General features: G+C 43.1%; 1 protein-coding gene across 1 annotated transcript; it reads right to left on the bottom strand.

Moving 5' to 3' along the window:
• Positions 1–439: 439 nt before the first annotated feature.
• LOC124178316 lies at positions 440–17156 on the bottom strand. The gene is made up of 3 exons (XM_046561553.1): positions 16914–17156; positions 15402–15708; positions 440–513 (listed from the first exon to the last, which is right to left on the bottom strand). The coding sequence occupies exons 1-3, from the start codon at positions 17154–17156 to the stop codon at positions 440–442; spliced, it is 624 nt and encodes a 207-aa protein (XP_046417509.1).
• Between the last annotated feature and the right edge of the window lie 4824 nt (positions 17157–21980).

Raw genomic sequence — 21980 nt, 5'->3', positions numbered from 1 at the left:
GATCAGGAGCCTTGACAAATTGATAGAAAGTCCAGAGGAGCGTATTTCGTCGAACCAATCTAGGCTGGACGGGCGAATCAGCAGAAACGCGAATTGGCAGAAACACGTGCACTGCAAACGCGCGATTATGAGCGTGTGTAACGCAAGGTGAAATGCGTCGCATGCACGTTACAACCGTTCATTTCATTGCGAACTGGGAATAAATTCTTCGGGGCTGCGTGTGCAGCCTGCAGAGAGAGAGAGAGAGAGAGATAGTATGCAGCGAGACACAAGCGGGGTTGTTTCAACCCCCGAGGATTCATGGTTATGGTCGGCACACTTTGTCTCGTTGTTTCGTGCACCGTATATACACGTATACTTTTCTCCAAGTTCCCCTATGCTTTTCATTTTCACGGTGTGCTTCTCTGCGTATCTTCGATTCCAATCTTCCCTTCTCCATTCACATCATTCCTTCTTCTACGTCTTCTTCTTCAGGTGGGTTCGAGCGATCCGCTCTCGACTTGACCACTCCACCTATTGTTGAAATGGTAAAGATGATGTTAAACTCCGTGAATCTCCTACAATTCGTCCTTTTCAATTCCGAATTCGACCTTCACCTTTGCTCTCTGTACACGGTCAACGGTCCGAAATCGCTCGTAACTAAGTATAATGGCAACGGGTCAGATTTCCCCCCGTGTTTACCAGAAGGGTTGTTCTGCAAAGTTTTAGGGAGACGTGGGTCAGCTTGCAGGACACCGCTGACGCAGCTACTTCTGGTATGCTTGTTACTATTATAATTGTAAGAACATCTTGCAAGTTTACGCTGCTGTGGATTGAGGACTCCTCGCTTTGACGTGTCCCGGTTAATCCACCTGCAGGAATTAAATATATTCTCTCTTTTCCGGTAAGACAGACCTCGAGTCGAAATTAAGCCTGCAGGTACTAAGCGGAGCCTTATTTAGTACTTTTTGGTACTCGCGCCATATTCAGAACCTTTCAGAGAACTATATTGTTCGTAGTTGAATTCCTTGTGGAGGTTAACGTCCTATTATACCCAATACCAAAATAACAAATAATGCCCCAAACCTAGGATTTTCAATCAACCGAAAAATGAAATAACAAAATTAATAATTGTCAGATTATGAAAAACGATTTTGAATTGCATTAATTATTACCAAAGTAATGAGTATTTTTTTCATAAAATTTTCCGAAGCATTGATCTTAATATTCAATTACTGAAATTGTACATTCTATGGTAAAGGACCTGTAGGGTTTTTAAAGATGTCCTAGTTTGAACCTAAAGGTTCTCTTTGCAACCTAAAGTTAGTCCTCCGGAAGTTTTACTTCGTCCTACCAAACGTAGGACTTGCAAGCGCACACGAGTCTGAATTTCGACTCGGGATCATGAAAAGCGTAAATCAATCGGAGAATATTTTTCGATTTCCTCTAAGCGATAAGACGCCCTAAATTTTATCGTTGCCAAATAAATGAACCTTTGAGAGATCGTTAATTGAATTTATATAGGACAATAGCGTCGCGGCGAAGCATCACAGACTATAACATCGACGCAAGCTGCGATGGGCTCGTTATATCCGTTCCTCATTATATTGCGACCTCCACACCGCCAACGTCGTCTGAAAATATTATTATCATTACGTAACTGTCATAAAATTCTAGCCTATTGTGTGTGCGGCGGGGAAACGAGTACCTATACCTCAATCTTGGGGAGCCTCATTGTCTCAGCTTTCGTCGCTGTTCAATGCCTGCATTGTTGATCATTATTAAACTCAGCCGATTGCTTGATTCACTCGGGGGCTGTTTAAAGACCATCCCTTCGGTCGATTCGCGATCAATTTTGTCGCGAACAGTGTAAGCTGTTCCCCGGAACAATCTCCTCGATCCCAATAGCTTTGTGTTACACGAAAATCGGTCTTGCACGAAATATCGATAAGGTGGCAACAATCCAAGTCGAGAGTGTACAAATACGGACTGATATTATTTTGCTAGACACAGGTTGATCACAATGAAAGAATCTCGAGACGGTTCTTCGAGTCTGAAAAACCGACGCAGAGGTTTCTTTGAATGAAAAATAATTAAACTTTCTTACAGTGGAAGAGAGTGCGGCATCAAAAGCTCTTGGTTGTAATTATATGCATGCAAATAATGCGCCCCGCGTCATAAGCAGAATCATTCCTTTGTATCCGTCTTATTATACCGCGATTTCAAAGAATCGCGCGGGCTAATCGAACTCACAACTCACAACTCACAACGCACGTTAAACATGCCGTAACGAATCGGCTATAAACCTGTTTGAATATAACACAAACGCGGACAGAATTATCAGGGTGGAAACTTTGCACTGGAATTAGGCGTAGGGAGGATGTAGTTAATTGGGTAGAACAGCGGCTTCAAACTTGAAGCTATCTCAATTTAGGGCTAAGATAAACAACCGGTTATAACCGTAATCGGGAAATTTGACCAACGATGAAAATTTCCTCCAGAAACGCAAGAATCCCGTAGAATTGAAACGCGAAACGCCATGGGTTGTGAAAATTTTTACGAAATATTTTACTACCTTACTCTTCGACCGGAATGGAGTATTTATTTGCAGCATGACGTCATCGGGATACGGAAAATACAAAGAAAACGAAGTTGACCATCGACTTAACGCTATCCGCGAGGCCCGTTTGAAATATTGAGCGTCTGATTCATCTCGTTAAAGCGTAATTTAACCTCCGGATACCGCAGAGCAATTCAATTTCACAGCCATCGGTTTGTCAAACAATCACATTCAACACTTACTTCTGGTTTGAATAAACGTTTACTCTCTCGTGAAAATATTCGAAGGAATTCGTCGTCGCGGCGCGGCGGTTCAGTAGGTACTCTCATAATATTTTCACGATGATTGTTTTCGCTGGTTATATTATTATAATAACGCCAACAACTCGTTTCGCTCGACAGTCTCTGTTGATTAAACGGGAAGTTAATTTTCGAGTGAAAATTTATTTTTGGTCATTAGTTTTTCTTTCGCTGTGTAACCGCGGTTGTGGTTCAACATCAATTGACAAGAATTTTGCAAAAAGTCAGTGTCAACACGGACGTCAGAGTTCCGAGCTGGCGATTTCTTCACCGATAGACGATTCTTTGAAACGACGTTTCGCACACAATTCGTTATTCCCTGACATTAGCGCTGATTACTTCATTTCGATTGAAACTTTTTTCGCTAATTAGTGTAAGAAACTTGAGTGGCAATCCAGGTAGCAAACATCTGACTAAACGAGTCGAGTTAAATCGAAAAGTATTAATAATATGCGTTACGCGTAGATACCTAAACGGCGAAATAAAGTCTTGGACCTCTCGATTATCCGTGAGGGAAAATTCCTGAGTTGCAGATACTTTCAGAGGGTTGGACGAACGCCAACGGGGTAGGTAAAAATCATGGTCGAAGGACTAAGCGGATTCCGAAGCCGGCTTTTGACGTAAATCAGTTGAATCACGGCAAGCTTTTCGGCTGTTTAGGTTCGTTTCGATTCGTCAACTCATCGCTCGCGCAGATGCATCGCTGGCCTCCAAGCACATAGAAATCACGTCTCACTCCATCAGCCAATTGGTGAAATACTCCACCCTCTTTCGGCTAGCGAACCGATGCGCGTATTATACCGCATCGCATAACTATAATCACCGAAATTGATTCAATGCGCCATTCGAATTCCGGCCGGGGGCGGATACACATAGACCCGACACATTAATTATGGGAAATAACCAAAGGGCGGAAAATCGACCATGAAACGAAAACGATCGTGGTCCGTGCCGAAGGCTGCCGCGTTATTCGAATAATTCGACACACAGCCAGTGAGTATGCTCAATGACTCGCATTGGTAATGAACCCGCGGTGTTCTGAGTTATCCGAATTCTGAATATAGTTTCGGCCGCGAATTGAAACTATAAACTTGACTCCTCCCCCGCAGGATTTCGTCGCGGCTGTTAATAAAGCGAGTTAACAATAACCCAGCGCGTTATCTCGCGCTTACTTCAGTGCTTTAATAATCTTACATTCGAATTCGCATCCGATTTTCACCAACATCCCGTGAAATATTCATTGAACAGGTTTTCCAATCTCTGGTTGGTACACGGTGTGTTTTCTTTAAATTCGACGAGAAATGAATTTACGCAATTTTTGCCGACTCGCTGACATCCAACGGATTAGCGTTATCGCGAGCCTCGTCTATAAGGTCAGGTATACTATCGAGGACGAAACGAACGGAAAATGGGACCGTGGCCGCGCACTTAAGCAGCGGTACTCAGGGTCGGTATATCGCACCTCCATCACCATAAAATCGGATTACACTCGGCTTTTCTAGAGATTTGTGCACCGGGTTTACTTTTCCGGTGGAAACTTCTCGCCAGGACTTACCTAACCTACCTACTACCTCGAGGATATATACGAGTACGCAGGTATAATACTTTCGATTCGATCGGCCGCGTACGGCTGGTAGATTCTTGTAATTTGGCGAATGTCAACGAGGATAACGATGAGGAGGAAGTAGAAATTGAGTTGGTAAGAATTTTGATTCTCGATTATTTACCTGCGAGATCCAACGGTCGGCGCGTTTTCACGGCAAATTATAAAGAACGAAGAGAGAAAAAGGTGTGGAAAAAAAACGAAAAACTTGTTTTCCAAGTCTGAGTATGTCTGGTTATATTCTCAGATTAATGAAGACGTTTTGGAATTTCTTGCGAACTCATAAATACAGTAGATAACTCGAGTAAAGAAAGTAAAAATGTTCGTGACTAACGAGTCTTCGCGGCCCCTTGGGAATTTCGAGTTGCCTTGTTATTTATGCGTTGCAATCACGAAACGATATTCATCGCAAGGACAATGAAACGAGCGGAATTTAGTGTAACGAAATATAAACCGAATCACGAAACGCAAAATTTTGGAAAATACTTCTTTTATTTTTACACCTTCAACATTTCTACGATTATACAAATTATTCAGGTGGTGCAATTTGTCAGAAGTTCTTTTTTTATACCATTTTATCACAACGAACCGCAGTTCGAGGTGCACGAAGCTTCACCCAGGTGTCGGGAAAGACGATTTTCAATGGTAGGTATATTTTTTTTTCCATTATTAGACTTTTTTTTTCGTCCTGCCGTTTGCCTAGTAGTCTGAAAGTTTTAATCAAAAACTTTTCCCATTCCAAGTATCCGGGTTCCGTCCGTGATGACAGGGAATATAATAATAATGCTCGTGGATGATAGGTATTATAGGCAGGTTCGACTATCGACCGCGGTATTCCGATCAATCGCAATTCATTTTTAAGATCGTCGATTCTTTATTTAAGCAAAATCCTTTGACGAAAAAATCCCCACATTCGATTCCGAAAAGCAGTCGAATGAAAAAATGACGGGACTGTCTCCTGCCCTTTTATTAACGATTTCACTTAGAGAACACGTTCTGCATAATTCCTGGTCCAAAAAAGGCGACTGAATTGCTTGCGCAAAATGGAAAAACTTGTACGTATTATATATTACGCCGCGTTGTAACTGGAGAGTGTAATGAAACGATACGAGACTAGACGACGGAATTTGCATGGCCTTTCTGCCATGGCGGGTCAGGTTGAATACCTTCGCCATTCCCAGACACAATGCCTATTTGTTTTGCCGTTGCCTAGACGTTCATTGATCCACCGTTCGTCCGCGTACATCTACGTAGATGCAACGCAATGCAACGCATCGAGGCCGAGGCGTGACATGGGAACTGGTAATAAATGCTGGCCGCCGCCCCTGCATTTCCTCATAATTCACTCACTTTGCTTATTTATGTATATACGGCCTAGCGACGTACCAGATATACGTACTAGCGGAGAATTAATTGCTCTATTACTTTAAATTTGCACGAGGCAAGCCCGGCTTATGGAACTCGCGCGCTAAATATTTCGCCGAAATGTGCGTACCTGTGACGATTTTGGCTTCCGGATGCGGATCACGACCCGCAGCTGCAGGCGCGGGATGAGCCACTATTTTACCCATTGAATCCATTCAACTTCGCAGTACGTATATAAGTACGATACGCAGTGGGAGACGCGGGGATTTTATCACGTTTACCGTCGACGAAGGTGATTCAGAAATTTTTGCTTTTTTTAAAGCACAGGAAATGGAACGAAAGCGCGGAACGCGAGTCTAGGAAAATCGTTGAAAAAGTATTTTCGAGTCGGTTGCCGGCTGTTTGCATAATGTTTGAAAATATTATTATTAGATAGAGAAAAAAAAAATAAAAAACAAACAAAAAAAAAAGGAAGAATAAGAAAATAAAGACATTTCAGAATAAAGTAACGTTCGTACTTATGCTCCTGCTCAGATATTCCCCCGCATCTATAACCGCGCAAGGCGAAGCACTGTCGGTAGTCATATTTCGTTTGACTGTTCAAGATTCCTAAGCAAATAGAATACTTGAAACTTTTCCCTCTGTAATCAAAAGCAAACTTCCCAGAGCACGAGGTTCGCAAAAAGACGACGACGAGGAATTTCAAAACTTTACAAAGATCTGCGAGGGGCCGCTGATGCCGGTTTCGACGTCGAAGAGAAGCGCAACAGCTAAGCCTGCGGCGATAAAAACGCCCCGCATCGCGATTCGTCTGCACTCGGCTTCTCGACTTCGGACCTCGTACTTGTCGATTTTCAATTCCAACGTACCGTGCGAACGGAATTCGACCAACGTTCGGAGTGTATTTATCGGTGCTTTGCAATTGATCCTAAACGCGACTTGCTCTTATAACATAATCTCCGTCTCTCTGAGCGACAACAATGCATTGTCGGCGTTTAATGTCAGGAGATAAAATCGACTCTATCAAACGTTGGTCCTCTCCCGACATCGAGCATAAGAGCCTTGTACGAACCTTTGAGGGGGGCGTGGAACGATCGTCAGAAAACCGACCAACTTTTACGAACCCAGGAAACGACGACGTTGGTTTTTAGTTACGGTCCAGCGAGCCTTGACATCGTTCGATTATTTTTTCTATTCCACTCCTCAGACTTTAGGGAGAACGAGGAGCGGTTCTCCCTTCCGATCGTCCGCCTGTTGCAGGATCCCTTGCAGCAACGACACGCGATATTCGCGAAAGGATCTTCGTAATTGTCGGTTGTTTAGGTGGGTTCCGGTAGGCGCTCCGGCGGGTCTCCTCTTGTTCTGCAATATTGATTTCCACGTCTGAGGGACTTTCGGCGTTGTGACCCCTCATCAGGCGCTCTTCGACACCGTGAACCTGCACGGGCCTCTTGTTACCGCAACGGCTTAGGATTCACCTTCGACGAATAATAGCTGGGGGGGGGGGGGGGGGGGTATTATGTAACATATTGTTATCCGGCGATACAGTTTCCGCACGGGCAGATGCTTCACTCGGCGTACCTACACTCGGCTTCACAATTACCATCTCGTATCGGGATTAATTAGCGCAGCCAAAGCGATTCGAGTCACGCCGCGCCGTGTTCGCACACACGCGGAACGTGATACGCGAGCGAGAAATTCGGCCCGTCATCACGCGTGCGGAAAATTCATCGGCGTAACGAAATGAAGAGCCGAATCCTCGCCTCTTCCGATACGCGGCACATCTCCGAGCGATAGGATGTTTCGTTAAGCACCGGCTAATTCGGAAGTACAATGCTTCGTTACTCCGGCACCTTGATAATTTAATCAACGTTCGGGCTGTACTCCGAGTAACGCGCCAATTCTGTAAAGTCCTGATTTCGTGCCCGCGGGGTAATCCAGCGATGAACAAGTCCCATTATTTCAGTTTCTGCAGCGACACGTATAGGTGTGTATACATATAAACTGCATCCTCTTGTAGTTTTACGACTAGAATCAGCGGAGTGGCTCTTGTTGTTGTTAAAGTGGCGCGGTAACTCCTGGCGTCTGAGTCTCTGAGTTAAAATACATTGTCTTTATCACCTGCCCATTGTTCTATGGAAAATAGACAAAGCATAGCATTTATCATGCTTATTTCCGTAGCTTCAAGCACCAGGCGTGGATTCGCCGGCGTCTCACCTCTGAAAGAGACGGGGAAAAGTCTCGCCGCGATTGTTTCTGCTGCAGAGATGACAATGAACGCAATTCGAAGGTATACTACCAAAAGTTGGTTCAGACAAATTTTACATATTTTTGCTCCCGAAGAAAATATTCATGGATTGCATTTGCGGTAAAATGGAAATTGTCTTCGTAAAACTTAGCATTTTTCGTCCATCTTAAAAAATAGAATAACGTTCATTTTCAGATAACACACACTTTCTTTACAACGCTACAATTTGGTCGATATGTTGAGGAATAATTGCTCAGACAGTCTGAGTTAAAAGTAAGAAGCAGAGAAAAATACGTTCGAAATATCTCCAGCAACTAATCTAACGTTAGAATTTACTAATAACGCGCAAATGTAATTGCTGACGAACGTCTCTTTGGAGATTTTCACGGTGCACAAAAAAAGTCCAAGAATATTAAAATCGGATCAAGAATACCGCAGTTTAATCATTTGAAACGGTCCAATCACAGACCCTTTTCTCAAAATATTGACACCTTAGCTCGTGTTATTCAAATTTGTCCAGATTCATTTATATTACACGGCATGGGATGTTGCTTCATTTACATTCACTATCCTTGTCGCGAAAAACGTTGCTCGATATATTTTGAACCGTCTTTTCTCTCTTTCCAGCTGTTGATAGGGACAGTAGAGTCCATTTATCTTCACGTTCGTGCGAGTACTGAGAAATAATCAGGGGTCAGTCGCTACGGTATTTTAACGAGGCAAGTTAACGGATCTAACCAAGAAGAGAAGTGAGGATACGTATACACGGGTATTAATATCTCGGCAATTGAGGGACGAGGAGGAGATGGGTGAATGATGGCGGTAAAAGGGCGGCGAAGGGGTGGAAGGGGGCCGGAGAGGGGGTTGCGAGCAATTTGGCGTTGATGATGATTAATACGTGGGAAATATGACGTCACTTCCTGTCCAAACAGACCCTCCCTTCTTCCCTCCCGTATCGTCCGGCGGCGACGGTGCAGGTTTGATGGTTTGAGGTGGGAAAACGAGATAGGGATAATCGGAGGGAGGGAAAGAGGAGTCGGCAGCCGGGGGGAGATGCAATATTTTATACTTTGTTATTCGGACCCGAATGATTAATTCTAATCCCCCCGATGTGTTGCGAAAGTGCGGTTGATACAAACAACTCGGAATCATTCCTCAATTACACTGGTAATTGTGACGAATGAAATTTTCCGCACAGTTTTGAACTCGCTTGTTTGAAACGAGACATGTTTGTCCGAATCACATGACCGGAAATCACATGGGCGTCTGTCCGTCTGGTTGGTATGAAGAAGAAAAAAAGGACCGGATAGAAACTTCAAGGGTCTGTCCACTTGTCAGGCACTCACATTTTCGTCTCCTTTACTACACGTGAAAAGATGAATGGACATACGTTTATTGTTATACCGCAGAGCTTCCGATAAGAGTACTCACGTATTTTCTGCGAGCTCAAAGCAACGAAAACCGCTTTAAACATTTTTCACGGTCAAAGTGGAAACCTCTTATGCGATTACGATTTAGCTTTCTGTGCGACGCACTTGAATATATGCGGGTATTTAGGATACTTTATCGGAACAGAAAATGACGCACGTCGTTACGGCCGATAAAACATAAGTTTATTACAGATACGAATTGTTTTATGAGAGTAACAATAGAATTGAAATACATATACGTATATCGAAATGATTAGGGACTAATGGACGCTTGGATAACGCCGAAAATGATGATAGCAAATTGAGATCAGGAAGCTGAACGTGTATTTCTGCCGAGGTCAAGTATTAATTGGGGGTTAATCGGGCGAATTGATGGCCAAGGCGTGGATTGGAGTGATCTTTCCATTTCCCGAAAAAGTTAGTCGGCGGTAGGAATCGGTCGATGGGAAGGGGCGATAGCGCCGGTAGGCGTCATTCAAACTGATTCAGTCGCAACTGGTGAGGGGATGAGAAAAAGAAGAAAAGAATGAAAGCGGAGGGAGCAAAAAATCGCCACGTACGAAAGAGCTGTGCCGCGGAAGTTTAGGTTTTACGGTTGTTCTTTGAAGCTTGAACGGTGGCAATTAAGTCCGACGTGGTCGAGGCTCCGATGGTGGGAAGAAAAAAAAGTATGATACACCGACGGAAAAGCGCTCGAGTGAAACGAGAGTTAATTAGAAGAGAGATTCGCCCGAGCTGTAACTACAAAGAAGAGTCCGATGGTATTTTCGTGGATGAATTTTGTTTTAGGGTTGGAAAAGAAGAATCTTTAAAAGTAGCTAAGGAAAATCTCGAGCTTTTCATCAAAGGCCACTCGCAAAATTATCTATCGTTTCTGTCGGAGCACTTCGGTATAATCTAATCGACCGTGATATTCTTCACGATTGCTTTTGCCGTAAGTCTCGTACAATAATCACTGACAACAAGCGATCGCCAATTTGCGTATTTGTGGCAACCGTCAGACGTTGCACTTTGTCAAATGTACGGAACCTTTACCGTATCACGTAACTTTCCTCTCAAATCGCGGTGCGGCAAAATGTTAAAAAATTGTTGCCATTTGCCAAAATCCAATTTCCGCCGGTTTCATTTTGCTTTCGGTTGTTTGTTTATTTACGCCACTTCGTCCTACTTTCATCAAATCGAAACCGAGCTTGTTACGTAGGAAAAAGCGGTGCCGAAAGCACGGAAACGTCTGCCGATGAAAATGGTTGACGCGTGTTTTCGCATACGCAGAACCCACGCACCATATACAGCCGCTTGCTGTCCGCATACCAATGACCACTTTTGATGCCCGTTCGCAGGGCTTCGATGGGCGCCAATGAGCGTTGGAACTATGCCACCAAGCTCTCGGCAGCCACTCGGAAACAACCCCAACTGGTCGAGCCCGAGGCGTCGGCTGACAAGAACGTTGGTCCTTTTTTTCCTCTCTTCCCTCACTCTGAGTCTGCTTTTTTTTTTCCGTTGTTTTTCTATTATTTTTTTTCTTTCTTTCTATGGTTACGTGAAAAAAATATCGACGCTTGGAGGTTTCAGATGTGTAGATGGTGGCTGTGTTCCTCTATACCTATGCACACATCATCTATATGTACACACACGTACATGTATGTATATATATACATATGTACAGAAGGCAGAAAATTGTTTTTTCCCGACAGCTATTTACCCAGCATTCGCGGTGAAAGAAGAAAATAACAATTTCACCCGCAGGTATTTCGAAGGATACACGCGTATGACACAACGCGTTATTAATAATCAATTTTGCTCGATTGGAATGATGAAGAATGATTAAAGAGCCAGCATTTCTTCTCTGGAATTGACAGTTCTCTAGAACACTGTGATTTGGTATTTTCATCAGGGTGTCACAACGACGGTTGTGGGAATGTTACCTCCCTCAAAAACAGTATACGATAATCCTTGATAAGAAAAAGAGCATATTTCACGCATCTATTAACTAATTGAGCGTATAGAAGAACGCGGCAAAAGTTATTCAATTCCTTCACACTATTACACGTGGATTTGAGTCAGACGGTTCCTAGTTCACATAAATTTTCAATATACATGCACGAGTTTCTAAGAAACTTCATGTTTTCACAGCCGCCATTTTAATGGTCACAAACGACGTTCGATTATTCGATAACTGAATATTTATACCCGGCGGTGAACAAGGGTCTAAGAAAGTCTCGAAGATCACAAGCGAGAAGCTTCGTTAATACCCTGCAACCGGGAGTGTAAAGTCGAGTGGCTTTGTGAGCTCTTTCTGCAGTAATTGAGAGGCGGTGAAGCTGGTGAATAGCAGAGGAGCGAGAATCGAACCAGGTTACAGAAGAGAGGAAAATTGGAGAAGAAGCATCGGGAATCCCGATCTGCCGATAGCTCGGATGCTTGTTTCCACTGCTGTTCACGTAGGTACCTAACTCAGTCATGATATTACCAGTGACAATGCTGCCCGTTACACTAGCTTACTCTGCAAGGACACGTGTGTACGTATGTGTGTGTGTGCTCCTTTACCGTAGCGCCACTGGGGATTATATCGGGGTTGTCGCCAAGGATGCGCAGAGCTTTGGAGGAGCACGGTACGAACCAGGTCGCTCCCTGATGTAGTCTTCCGTGTGTATTCATTATTGACTATTATTTTGAAGGGGGGTGCAAGCTGCGGGGTCTTGGGGTCCTGCAGTCGGTTGGCCCATCGCCATAAAGCCGCAACCAAGGTGTCCCTGGCACTGCGGTGGAGAGCAATTTGACGCCCATTAGATTCGTAACCGGATTGGCTCTGAGGCGGTTCGCCGCCTTGTTGAATATGAAATTAAAGACAAAAGAAATGAAAGCAAATAAAATTGGTACGCTTGTTTATCTCTCGTCCTTTTAAAGCTCCTTCGTCAACCGTTTTCTTCCTTGATTATCCCGCAGTCTATCCGCGATAACAGATGCAGCAAGCTTAAGATTGACAACGTGCCGGGAAATTAAAAACATGGCAATAATCTAAAAGCTTTTCAATTTTTCAGCATATTGTGGTACCTTGCTTGCTGTTTGCTAGACGTGCTGCGGAGCCGCTTCTCTGCAGCTCGTCGTATTATTTTCTCTTCAAATTCCACGCTAGCGAAAACTCATTGCTTTCACTGCAGCAGAGCGGCTTCATTATTTCCCGCAATTCCGTAGTCTGTAGTTGTTCCTTTATTCCGCTTACACATACTTGATACCCACGGCTTGAGGTAAGATCCAATCGAACGCCGAGGCACGAATAGCTCCGACTGATACCTACGAAGGAAATGGAGACCTTCTTCGGCGATACATCAGACATCTTTAAATGAAAATGTTAACGTAGCGGAGGGTAATACGCCCCGACTTCGCTTTGATCACACGCCTAGACCTTCGATCGCATCTCGGGTCAAAAGAAACTCGCGATTTCATCTCGCTCGAAAAGTCGAACGATCTCGCGGCAGCGAAACGTGTTCGATGTCAGTATCCCGAGATGTTTGTCGAGTCAGCCATTTGAGAAGACAGAATTTCTAGATTCTTCTTGCCGGAATATCTGCTTATATACATGTTACCACGTTACCACCAGGGGATTAATGCTGGAGTGAGGGGTTCGCATTACGATACGATGTGAATACCTACATTTACTTCAAAATCGTCCATCAAATTACGTTTCCCAAACTGTTTTAATCGATTAACATATTTCATGAATAAACAAACATTTAAACTGAATCATTTCTCTTCGTACTATTGGACATCGTGTCCATATAGATATATTGACATATTCTGGTCGAAAAAATGCCGGCTATTCAAATACAGACTCGTTTCAATTATACCAGTGCTAATCAAACAACGGCAATATTAAGCTATTCCGGATTTCGAAGCGAGCTTGGCGTCTGCCATTGGTGCATTTTGTATCAAATCAATCGCGTTAGCTGTTAGGATGAGGTTTCATTGGATTGCGTCAAGTGACTGGCTCGGATCAACTCAGATTACGGTAGCTGGTTACGTTGGTACAAGCCGGGTTGGCCAAAGCGGCGTTTCGCCATTGGCGGTAAATAGTTGATGGCGTCATCTCCACGTCACACGCAACACGTAGCGCGCAAAAGTTCCCGCAAGCTTGGCGTAGACGCGTCAAAGCCGATGCGCCAGGAGCCTGGAACAACTATTCAATATGGTGGCACTGACAGCGCGGAGTTAGCGACACCCGTTCCCATCAAAATTCACGGCTCGCATTTTCCGCGATTGTCGGGAGGTTACAATTTTCGAGTGAGATGAACTCGATGAGTTCGAAATTCGCAATAGCTCTCGTGATGCAGGAATTCGTTCATGCCCAAAGGACGAGGGAATCTTCCAGATGAAACAGGACGAAGAATTACTCGACGGTTCAATTCATGCATTAATTGTTACTCGCGGCACGTGATTGTGCTTCGGGTTATCTTCAGGGGTCCGTAATTCAAAGAATCAGAGAATCAGAAACTACGGGAATTAAAATTTGAACGGCAGGGCTAGTTAATTAATATGCAACGGCATCCCCAAGCACGAAAAATATCGACGTAACGGTCCACCCTTCTCCCGGTTGTGTTGGAATTTTTGTGTTTTTGCCTTCGGAAGGTTATGAGCAATATCATACTTTTTTACGAGGGATCCTAAAAAAAGATGCTTCCCCACTCGTGCGATTCGACATGAAATGCCAGAAAAAATTCTTCTGTAGTACTAACGGGCCAAATGATATTGCTTCTCATTTGCTTACCCATGCACTTAAAACGTCCAAAAATGACCACAAATTGTATGAAAATGAATTATGATCAAACGGCAAGTCGATTGCAAACAAAGTCCTTTTATTTCGAACATACGAATCTCTACAGAAGAATTTTTCAACCGTAACATTCGATCGAGGGTCACTAAAATTTCATCCAATCGGACTGAATAATCGCAACAGAGACGTGAAAACGTGAAAACCTTGTATAAGCGAAATTGGAGAAGCAGAAGACGACAGGGTGAAGGTCTCGAGTTGGCTTGAAAGGAGAAGGAGAAAGCGAGTTTCGGTCGGTGAGTTGAGCAGTGGAGGAACGAGGGTTGATGGTTGGAGCGAGCGGGAGCAATTCGACGCACTCGGTAAGTTTGAATCAGGCAGTGATGTCCGTGGAAAGTTTGACACTTGAAACGTGTCTTAGTAGAGATGAATTCGACCTTGGCTCGGATACGGGGTTCGCTGATTACAAGCCTGAAACTCGGCTTCCAAAAGTACCAGCTTCTCGGGAGAAGCGAGGGGCTCGATATCCATGCCCGGGAATCCAGCGAGCGGCGCGAGCATTTCGATCCGCAGGGAAAACGTCCGCCTGAAACGCAGCCAAAGGACTTTGCCACATCCCAACTTCCCCCGGCCAAGCCTTGTGGAGCGAACCGCGTTGCATTTCGCTCTCGAATGATGTTGCGATAGGAATCCTCCCTGAGATCCAAGTGCACGAAATATATGCACCTGGCAGTGTAGACATATCGTTTCTTTTATTTAAACTCCTGAATTGAATCACTCTCGTGACTGTTCCGGAGAGAATCGACGTATTATTTCCGAATACGGTTATACCATACTGCTACATTATTTGTACCAATAATATTTAGAATTTTCTCATTTATGTTAAATTTTTCCGTATATTTATCTTGTGAACTCGTGAATTTCGTCAATTATGTACTTATGTGGCGTCACCCAGGGGACACCGCCCCACAGGCATGGTGATAAACAGTATTCTATTCTATTTCTGCAATAGTCTCTGAGTTTCGTTCCACCCCCCGAATGTTGCTTCGAATGTAAATTCGTGGTCAAGGAATAAATATCACTCACCATGCGTCGGTTGGTTAGGATATGTAATACGCATGACTAGTTTTTTTTTTTTTCGTTACTCACCGGTGGTCGTGATGAGCGTCAAGGAGTAGAGAAGGCTGCTGCTGAAGGTCCACCGATGATGGCGGGTCGGATGCTGCCCGGTGGTAGCAGGAAGTGCCTGGTAAAGCTGTTTCCTGAGAGTGTGAACGAGGGTATTTTGGAAATCGAGGATTTCCTGAGCAGCCAAACGGGTCCAGTTGTCCTTGTAGAGTATATTAAGGTCCTCGGTGATGCTCCACAGCTTTTCCACCGTGAGTGAACGGATCTCCGCGCCCAGAACAGCCGCTTCTTCCGGTCCAGACTTCGAGGATATTACGGCCGACGAGTCCTACGCACAGACTGTGAGCTACAGGTATAGCTTCTACTTGTATTTCTTAGGTGGAAAGAATACCGAGCGTGTTCCTTAGGGCAGGTAAAGATAAGAAAAGGAAAATAAGTAGGAAAGGTGCTTCTAGTGTCTGATTTTTCCTCACGGTATATACATAGAATATCGCGTCGACGCCTCAGAGGACGTATTCACCTCTTTTCTCATCCGGAGAAGGATCGGCTGAGTCAAATCCCTCAAGGATTTGTCACTCACTAATAGAAAAATATTCATGACGGGACGTGGCGAAAAGAAAAATTACTCCCTGGCCATTTTCTTTTTGTACTGTCAGACGGGTTGTTCAAAATAAAAAGACCACCTCATATAGTTTCAACCTAATTTCCATCCTCTGCGAGGATAAAATTGATGGAAATTACCTTTCTTCATTGGAGTGGATCTCTTCCACTGTTCTTGGAACAATATGAGAACACCGATATGATCCAATATAATTTAATCCGCTCCTTGTGTTTTATGAGAATGTCATTTCATGAGACTTGTCTGCGGATGCTTGAGCTGATCCGTGCAACGTTCTTATCCGATATTGTACTCGCGATGAAATAAGTATTTTTGAGAAGGAAAACGGGAGTATGGGTCAATGCCAAATATCAAAGTTAAAAATTTTGTAATAAACGTCAGCGACATTCCTCGACGCATTATTAATTTTAAAACAACAGATTACGATATTTTGATCCTGTAGTATTTGACACGATAATATTTTTCTCGCCACATGGTAGTTAAAATTGCATCAACCAGTGCAGGATAAAAGTTAAAGCTTTCGGCGGCTGAACGTCGTGATGCGGAAGTTGGAAATCTCAAGAATGCTAAAGTTCGAAAGTTCGACAAGTAAAAATTGTAGAAATTCCTTCAACTTCATAATTGACCGATCAAAAAGTTGGCAAACATCGGTATTCCCGCAAGAGCCGAGAATATTAAGTTAGAAAAAAAAGCCCCCAAAAACATGCCCAAAACAACGATTTTGCATTCGAGTTTAGCTGTTACGTTCAAAGCTGCCCGTTGAATATACATTGAAGAATTTATACGCTAGAATTTTCAGATATCCGCGAGCTTTGAGCAAACAATTTTCGTCTCGCGGTTTTCAAGGCTCGGGGAAAAAGCTCTTCAACCGCAAAAGACGACACCCTTGAACATTGAAAAGCTGTAAGTCTCACCGACTGCAGGCCGCCTTCGACGGCCATGAAGGTGAACGCCCCTACGAGGGTGTAGGCCAGAACGAAAATGCATACGCCAAGGCTGGTCAGCAGACTCGGAGACGCCGACGCCGTGCATGTGCAGCAGCAGCACAAAAGCTCCGCGGCGCCGTGTCCCTCGTCCGTCGATCGACCCGTGCAGCATGTCTTGTGATAATATCCGCCGCTGCCGTTACGACCGCCGCTGTGATCCCCGGCATGCATCGCGGGAGCCTGGGTCTCCTTTGAGGGTGGTCAGTGGCGGAGGGCGGTGGTCCCGGCTGATGAACGACGCGACGACCGCGACGTCGCCCTCCAAGACTACGGGAAGCTCTGAAAAGTCACGAGATTTACGTTATTTTCATTTTTTTTTTTTGACAAAGTCGCTGAAACATCGTAGGAAAGTCGGCCACGTAGCTATGATAACGGTTTAAACTAGTGCTGTACGATTGATCGATCAATCGTTTTCCCAATTAATTGGTCCATCGACGGTTTCGATTCATATACCGGTTGACCGGCAGAATTATTACGAGGTAGCTTTGATTAATCGATTAATCGGAGAAACGATTCATCGAAGCAGCCAATAAACGCACAGCGCTAGTCGAAACATTGTTGGAATTGAAAGGAAATGTGATACAAGCTGTTAATTAGGACGTGATTATATGTACAATATATGGACCTCAGTACCGTAATATTTTCTCATTGTGGCAACGTTGAATCTGGTTTTTCTAATCACTATATTCCTTCGGTTAACCTTAAGCTGGTAACTTTATCTGGTATAACATTGCTGGCACCTTGGGATCGTTGAAGACCCCGACTGAAAATTGCTTGCAGTAACGAAGCTATTTAATATTTTGATGTTTTTTTTTTTTTTTTGATATTAACCTAAGTGTCTTTTATAAGATAAAAAAGGTCATTAATTTTAATGAAGTAAAAAATTAAGTCGCATTTTCAAACTTTCAAGTTATGAAAATCTTGATTAAAAACCCTTACGTCACGAACGACCCCAAGGTGCCAGTTAAAAGTTAATTAAGGCTTTGATATCGATTTGTTGTTTTACCAACATTAAATTATCCATCTTAACAGTTACGAGAAAGTGTAATACCTTACCATACTCAAAAAGTATAGCAATGCATACTAGATTTTCTGGTCACACTTACAAAATTCGGTTTCATTTTTAACCCGAAACTAAATTTTTCGGTTATGGTAAAAAATCTAAAACGTCAAGGACTGTACCGCAACTTTGGAATAATATTCCATAGCTTCTTAGAATGAAAATTCTGCGGTTTATTGTCATAATATTCTCAATTATTTCATATCCAAGTAAACAGATTGTTCCAACTTTTAAACTTTTGTCCAGAATCATTGATATTCTAATTATGTTTTTCCCTGGCAAATTTTTTGTTCTTCGACTCCGCCATAATTTCCAGGTTTTTTGGCGCTGCGACCACCCTGCTTAAATCGTCCGTAATTTACTCTTGACTTGTAGTATAATTAACGGTGTTAGTGGTGAGATAACAAGGGTTCCAAATTGGAGTCGCGGGAATTATAATTGTCATTCCAGATTTTGTACGTGAGGATTTTGAAGGAATTTCGCACCGTCAAGTTTTCTTCAAATCTATTACTCGGAGGCGTGTTTAATTAGGAGACAAAACAATTGATTGTTGGAAAATTCACCGAGCAGATTGTTCCAGAATTCCGTTACGCATCAAGCGCCGAGAAGTTCAGCATTGCCGGGTATTTCCGCGTTCACAGTTGTGTTCAAGCGAGTTGAAGCACGTGCGTTGTGTTTCATCCCCAGCAGGGTCAGAACGCGAATAAATTTCAAGCATTCCAAGCTGTTTGGACCAGTGGCGAACCCTCGTCTCCTTCAAATAGAACCTTGACTTTGAATTTCCTAGTACGATAATTCACCGAATGATCGACGATTTTCATTTTCTTTATACATTTGTATTCCCCTGGGCGAGGGAAATTATTTCTTCCATTTCTGATTGTAACTCAATGTACGCAATAGAGGAAAGAGGATTTCGTAAAAGTTCATACCCGATTTCGCGATTAACTACATTGAAATGCCGAAACGAAATAGAAGAAAATAAAAAAGGAAATAAAAATAAATTATTCGCATGTTTCAGATGCAATTTCAAGCCCTTCGGTTCGCAGTATCGAACGAACTAATACGATTTAATTAAACCGTCCCTATGAAGCTACCACTGCAATGCGGGAGCCGAGAAACTAGTTTCGAGTCAGCACTATAAAACACAACAGATCGGACAAGTTTGACGTGCAGTTGTTGTACCGATGTCGAATTCAGCCGTGATCGCCGATGAAAATCGTACCACTTGCAGTAGTTTATACGATAAAATTTTTTGCTGTTGCGCGATAAATATACGACCCGAATCCCATTAACATCTTTCAAACGAATGGCGTAGCACTTCAGGGGTGGATGTATGGCGGTTGGAGTATCGCCCTGGAAATATACGCGTGAACTGAAAAGCGAGTCTCTTGAAATAGGATCGATCAATGAGCGAAGTTCAACTCATATCAAATCCGCAACCCTCACGGCATTGGGGATGAAAGTTTGCCGATTAATTTTTTGGCGAACAATAATTCTTGTGTGAATAATAACGAGGAAAAAAACAGACGCCTGAAATTTCACGTCTGTCAGTAAAAATTTGAATTCTACTGAATTCGTACTAATTTTGGTAAGATAATTACTTTAACGCTCGATTCCCGTGGGATATTTGCGGCAATGAAAGCAGGACAAGATGTATTTCCCCAAACCTCTGACTTGGACAGACGAATGTTTTGGTTTCCCTCTCTGAGATAAATTAAATTTGAGAAATTTTTGACGTACAAAATTTCTAATCGCTTTATTATCCGTCAACGTATTATAGATGAGCGAATAATATTTCAACAACGTATTAAACCTTTGTCAATTATAAACTTGACTAACAATATGTTTCGTTGAATATTTTCACATGAGATTGTGTGCAAAAGCTACACGACAATGTTTTAATAATCCGAAACACTCAGCTGCTCGGTTCTCGGTGAGTTTGAAAATTCTTTGATAATTCTGGTTTAAACTAAAGAGACACCGGGAGATAAGTTTTTCAGTTATCTCCCGCAAACGGAGACGGAAATCGTTGGAATGAATATCAGTCTGGGCTAATGAAGCTACAGCTTAGTGATATTTGTTTTCATTATCATGAAAAGCAGAGAATTTTTTTCAAGCTCTTCACGCTCTCCAGGCAGATACGCCCCACGTCTCTCGGCTTGAGGATGTTCATTTTTACAATTTGTAATCCTTCCTAGATCCGGGATCAAGCTGCACCGTGAAAATATTTTTATATAATATAACAACAGCTTATGCCGCTGAAGAGCGTTGCGTGTTTGTTCGTGCAAACACTTGAACCGTTTTCATTTATTTTATGGAAACACCGAGCGCACTGATCAATGACTGCAAGAGCTTTTAGCGCGGCTCAACAATATACAATAATAGTACACTCTCGTCGCGTGCTACTCGTTGACAGGATGACGCGACGTTGTTCATCAGTCCTCACTCTTATGGTAATAAAAGCATTATAAAGCACTTGAAATTTATACCATTTCTGGTAAATTCCTAGGATCAGCATCTGTAACGCGCTGACATGAAAATCTCCTATTATTCGAAGAATGAAGTATCACTAGGTACGATTATAACCGTTTCGTATTTCCTGAACGAAAGTTTTCCGTCAGGTATAAAATATTGACAACAGCATGGCGTAGGAAACGTTGTCTCGTCAAACGTGTAAAGTTATATGTGTAAAAAGAGTCGTGAAAAATATACGAACGCGAATGAAACGCGATGGAACAATGCTGTAAAATGAAACACAAAAACAAAGTAAATCTGGAATATGAATCTCGTTTTTTACCCGATCGGTAGCCGATGTGAAGCGCTGATGCGCTGGTTTTCTACTAGGAATTAAAAATTCGTTTGAGCATTCAGCGCTCGCGTACGTATAACAAACACAGTTTAAAATTATTGAATTCCAACTGGGAGGTATGCATGATAGCAATTTTTCTACCCAAGCGTAGAAATTTCCACAATAATCCCCGGGAATCGTGTGTAATAGAAATAAAGAAGCAAAAAAAGCTCAGAGCTCGACTTTAATAAGCTTTATTAATATCGTACGCGCACTCAAGTTTCGAACACAAACTACCGCCAATCACAGTTACAATCGTCTATCCTCCTACAATCGAAGGAGACTTTTTCACTTCAGCGCATCTAATGTTTGCATGAAATTTGCCGGTGTTAAAGCATGATCAATTTTCACTGTCCGAAGCCCACGGTTTGGATCAGGACCCGAGTGATCGAGTAATGTGGGTATCATAAGCCCGAATACATCCGTTCAGCGAATATTTTAAAGCCCATTCTTCGAGACGCGGGTATGCGGGTAACCTTATCGTAATGCACGTGTACGCGTACACACCGAGGAATTGTCATTTCAAACCCATCCGCGTATAACAAACACAATGATCGTCAGTCCCGTGGATTTCTTTTGTCCACCGGAACGAGGCGGCATAAACGACGAGAGAAATGCTAGCACTCGAATATCAAACGTGATTCTTTATAATTCCCAACGTTTCAGAACCCGAAATTCATACCTAACCATGAAATTTATAACCTGCCGCCACACACTTCAGTCTCCGGTAACCAAATCATGTGACAAAACAAAGGCTCGATTATCAGAACAAAGTTTTCGGTACCTTGTCGTTCGTGAAACCGGACTAAAGCGATCAGCTGATCGCTCATCCCGGCGCCATATTGCTCATTGTCAGGCCGTATTTTCTATTCACTAGGAGCTGAGAGGATGAAGACTGATCAGTTTTAGAGTTCTCTCATCTGGTATAACAAGATTTGGGAGCGGTTGACTGATCACCGTGCCGAGAGAGAGAGAGGATCCAGAGCGTAAGATCCATACCGGAAGTATAAAAGTCGTTACGATTGGCAATTTAGCGAGTTTCGCGTGGCGTGGTTCCTGTTCCCGATTATTTACCCTTCATCCCCGT

The sequence above is a fragment of the Neodiprion fabricii genome, chromosome 3, assembly GCF_021155785.1.
Source record: "Neodiprion fabricii isolate iyNeoFabr1 chromosome 3, iyNeoFabr1.1, whole genome shotgun sequence".
NCBI classification, from domain to species: domain Eukaryota; kingdom Metazoa; phylum Arthropoda; class Insecta; order Hymenoptera; family Diprionidae; genus Neodiprion; species Neodiprion fabricii.
The sequence above is the reverse complement of the archived record's forward strand: the minus strand, read 5'-3'. Positions and strand labels throughout refer to the sequence as shown.

Excerpts from the sequence above, each read along its gene's own strand:
- LOC124178316 (XM_046561553.1), bottom strand. The coding sequence starts at position 17,156 with ATGCATGCCGGGGATCACAGCGGCGGTCGTAACGGCAGCGGCGGATAT. Across the intron at positions 15,709-16,913 it reads TCGAAGGCGGCCTGCAGTCG|GACTCGTCGGCCGTAATATC; the intron begins GTGAGACTTACA and ends GTCTGTGCGTAG. Across the intron at positions 514-15,401 it reads GACGCTCATCACGACCACCG|GTGGAGTGGTCAAGTCGAGA; the intron begins GTGAGTAACGAA and ends TTTCAACAATAG.